Source organism: Sander vitreus, chromosome 17 (assembly GCF_031162955.1).
Source record: "Sander vitreus isolate 19-12246 chromosome 17, sanVit1, whole genome shotgun sequence".
Taxonomy (NCBI): domain Eukaryota; kingdom Metazoa; phylum Chordata; class Actinopteri; order Perciformes; family Percidae; genus Sander; species Sander vitreus.
In genome coordinates, this window is record NC_135871.1 from 29119377 (window position 1) to 29123942 (window position 4566).

General features: G+C 40.3%; 1 protein-coding gene across 1 annotated transcript; it reads right to left on the reverse strand.

Moving 5' to 3' along the window:
• Positions 1-1227, reverse strand: LOC144532849 (G-protein coupled receptor 4-like). The gene is made up of 3 exons (XM_078273784.1): positions 1054-1227; positions 604-809; positions 1-508 (listed from the first exon to the last, which is right to left on the reverse strand). The coding sequence occupies exons 1-3, from the start codon at positions 1225-1227 to the stop codon at positions 1-3; spliced, it is 888 nt and encodes a 295-aa protein (XP_078129910.1).
• Positions 1228-4566: the final 3339 nt, after the last annotated feature.

The following is a 4566-nucleotide window of genomic DNA, read 5'->3' on the forward strand; positions in this document are numbered from 1 at the left end:
TCATACTTTTGAACTGCTGGCGTCATTGCTGTCCATTCTGCAACAACACACAGAGGCCAAAAGCTTGTCTATGGCCCCTTTCCTCATGAAAACATACAGAACTAAGTCTGCAAGAGGAAATAACCTTACAAACACAGAAGACAGGTCAGTGAGGGTAATGTCATATCTGTTTCCCTCTTTCAGAAACAATATGATTCTGGGTAGGAACAACAGCGTGTAAATAAGCAGCACCAGGACCAACATTCCCACAATTCGTCGTTTTTCATCAGCTGGAACTGAGATGGAAGCTGACAGGGCTTTGAGGGTTCCAACCAGAAAGAATATGAGCAGTGGGAGGGGAAGCAGGAAAAATATGGCTAAGATGGTGCCTGTGACCTCTGAAAAACCACAGAAAACCCGAGTGACGAGATAGACGAGGGAAATGATCCAGACCAGGACACAGACCATCACGGAGATCTTGATGGTTCGTCTGAAGCGGTACCACAGTGGGCAGGCGATGACCAAATACCTGTAACACAAGATGTAAGACACAGCTTCAGAATGATATAGTAATACAATGGTCAGACACAGAAGTAGCTACACACATTCTGGATAGACCGATACCTTTCCAGGGCGATGCACACCATGAAGCAAACACTGGCCATCAGACTAGAGAAGTAAATCATTTTGAGAATTGTTTCTTTGTTCTTGTATCTTTGTTGTTTTGTGTTATTTTGTGATACCACAAAACCGATCATGCAGCAGAACTCAACGAGGTCGGAAATGAGAAGGTTGATGACGTAGATCGGAGCAACATGATCCTTTCCCACCTGCAGGAAAACATTGGTTAAAGTAAAGAAAGCAGTTGTAAACATACTCTGAACTCCTCCCAAATATGTCTGCAGGGTCCAATCAGCTTCATGTACATTTTAACTATGGAGTAAATTATTCCTGTAAAATTATAGGTCATTACAAGACTAAATCCCAGCCCCCTGACATGTGGCCCCCAACCCAGACCAAGATCCTTTACAGACAGACACTTTACATAGTAGATCTCAGTCATAATGTACGTACCAGAGAATAAAGAGCATAGATGGCCACAAGGGTCAAAGGAAGTCCAATACTAATGATTATGTATGTCACCACTTGTGTGATCAATTCTGCTTTTTCATCATCTTTGTCGTTGAAGGTGCTGTTGTAATCATCGCTCATGTCTTGTGAAGTGTCGTTAACGTAGAAATCTTCCATTCTTTATAAAAAAGAGGCATGAAACAACATGTTGTTTAATATCTACCTACAGTATACCTACATACCCACAAATAAAACCAAGCAATAAATATGCTCATTGCTTATAGTTTCTTTTAGCATATCTTAAAGGTCCAGTGTGTAACATGTTTAGTTGTTCATTATCAAAATCTGTGGTGTCCTTTTTCATGAATATTTACCACCACCATCAATTCCAAGTATTCATTTTGGCTTGACATTTTACATTTGCATTCGCATGAACTGGGATAGACGCTCCATATTCATGCGCCATCAACTCACAGGTGCTGCTAATGCTGCTAACGGGTATCGTAGCTTCCCGGCCCCCAGCAAGTTTGAAGAAGGAAACATGGACGACCACACGTATTCAAAATCCACATTTCAGGAACAGGAGTCTTCTTCTTCGCCCAGAAAAAGAAAAAGGATATTGAAAAGAGCAAGAGACCGGCTTTTTGAAGCGTGAAGGCTTCCGTAGCTGTAATACGTACTTTGAACTGCGTGGTGCGAGAGAGTTGATTGCGATAAATGATCTCAACGCTAGATGGGAGAAATTCCTACACATTGGACCTTTAATATTTTTTACCCAATCTGCTAATAATATATAAAATCAAATAATACAGTTTCAGAAAAAGTTCTGGTGATGTATAGGAATATTTTTGTGCTGATGTGAGGTCTTTACAGCAGCCACAGAAGATCGTCCAGTGGTTTCAGAAATGTAATATAATGTTTAATGTTAATGCACATTTGTTTAGGGCATTCTTCTGTTCTCGTTGCCTCACTACTTGTTGAATGCCCCTATATACTCTGATTTTGTGTACAGAATCATTTCATTTTTTCTCTTAAATCTTAACTGAATCATGAACTGACTGTCACATGTCTTTGGTAACATAACTCATCAATCGTCGTATTGCAATTATATAAAAACAGACAACCGTTCTAAATATATGGGCTCAAATCCTGAAAAATCAAAACAGTACTCCTATATTCTGTCTTTCATCTGTTTGTATTTCATTCATAACACTGCATCATTTTTTTCCTTGTTTAATCTTTTAAACAAGCTACAGCTTACAGCTTTTTTTTTTTTTTGTCAAAATCACATTGTTGTAGTTCTTACATTGTCCCCCTATGGGGCAATTTGTTGTGCAGCAGATAATATAGTACAAATCACACACAATCCCACACACAATACAGAGATTGCCTACCTTGCAGGCATAGTTAAAAACAAGTTATCTATGGTTCTTTATAGAATTAAGAAGTAGAATGGCTGCAGGTACAAACGAGTGATTATATCTGTTGGTTCTGAATTTTGGGAGTTTAAAGCAACATCTGAAATTCTGCCTGTAAGGGATGAGAACTATCTGACAGGATAGACATAAGGGAACAGACAAGAGAGTGAAAAAACACCAAATGAAATAAAACACAGTTGGTTTAAACAGTGTTCTGTACACAAACACTTCAAAGCTGTCTGCTTGTTACACTTCGTATGCATATTCGTTTTTAATTAATGTATCGATTTTGTCTTTTATCATTTGAATAATCTCTACTGTACATATAACAAAAAAGTAATGTCACAAAACGTACCTTTAAAAGCTGCAGGACCCACCCTGAATGAGTTCCTTACTCCAATGTCTGATGTTTTGTTCTCTGCCACCAAACAGTCTACAATAAGTAGGCTAAGTGACGTCATGCAGTAGGTTTCTGTTACCTTTCTCTTAGAAAGAGAGAAACAAGACTGGGTGGGAACCATGGTATAGCTATGGCTCAGGGCCGCAGCTTGTCAACAGCCAAGACAGGCAACTGCTTGGGGCCCCCGAAGACTAACAAACTTTAAGCTTGATTTATGGTTCTGCAGAGGCTCCACGCAGAGCTTTCGCCGTAGTCTACGTAAGTGGCCTGAAGTTTGTACTTGTGCATTGGTGTGCGCGTCGATGTCTTTAAGAGAATATAGTGTGTTCCATTTACCTCGGAACTCGGAAGCTTAAGCTGGGAATGACGTCACTCGCAACCGAGCTGAATGCGTTCCATTTACAAGTCAGATTTTCATTGTTTTCATTAGCTCTAGCCAGGTTAGCCGTTGTTAGCAATGCCAGTTGATAACAATACATTACGTTTGTTACTACTGCTTTCACTACTGTTGATGCACGGAGCAGCCATTTTGGATTTTAAGCTCGGGCGAGCTGCGACGAGTAGTTACATTTTTTGAAAGGTGCACATCAGGCTACGGCGTAGGGTCCGGCGTAGGGTCCGGCGTAGGGTCGCGACTCCACGTACCTACGGTACGTAGCCACAGTGTTGATTTAACACAGAAGCATAAATCAACCTTTACTCCACAGCAATGTCTCAAAATGTGGCAACCAAAGTGACCAAAACTCCCCCTCCCCCTTAAACAGTCAAATGACTTCTCTGGAATGACATCTCAGTAGGAAACCTCCCTGAAAGGGCCATATGCCATTCCTGTTGAAACATGATAGTCTAAAGTCAAAAGAAAAATGAAGAGGAGTCATCCTTCTGGGAGTGAACAAAGAAAGAGAAAAAAGTAGGATGAGGAGAATAAAAGTGGTAAGTAGAGCAGATAATGAGGATTAAGTTGTGTAACAGTAACTGTCTGAAAGTCATTTAGCCTTAACTATGGGGGAGAGGCCTTTGTACTTCTTGTTGTCAATGGAACATTATTTAAGATCTGTGACAGTATTTGTTTCTAGGTTGGGTTTTCTGTTTTATTCATTGTGTGAGTTTTCTGTGTGTATCTTAATGTGTATCTTTAGCCCTGCCCTGTATGTATTCCCTTGTACAGCTGTATTGTGTCTACCCTTGTCAGCCTTGTTTGTGTTATCAGTCCTCGTTGACGGGGCAGCTGAGCTAGGGGTCAGCAACGGGCAGCTGAGCTAGGGGTCAGCAACGGGCAGCTGAGCTGGGGGTCAGCAACGGGCAGCTGAGCTGGGGGTCAGCAACCGGGCAGTAATTAGGTGTGGAAAACACCAATTTTCTTTGTGAATGAATAATGTATCGTAAATAAATAAATGTTCTTCCTCAAAATACAGGGGGCATAAGTAAGTACACCCCTATGTTAAATTCCCATAGAGGCAGGCATATTGTTATTTTTAAAGGCCATTTATTTCATGAATCCAGGATACTATGCAGTCTGATAAAGGCAGTGGTGGTGTTCCTGTAAAAGAGAGGCTACCACTCAGTGAATAAATAAAGGTAAAATTTAAAAAACAGTTTGAGATTAAATATGTGATATGGAAAAGTTTTTATTTCTCATCATGTTCAGTGATACACTATTTTTGATATACATACAGCACAAACAGTGATTGTTCATAT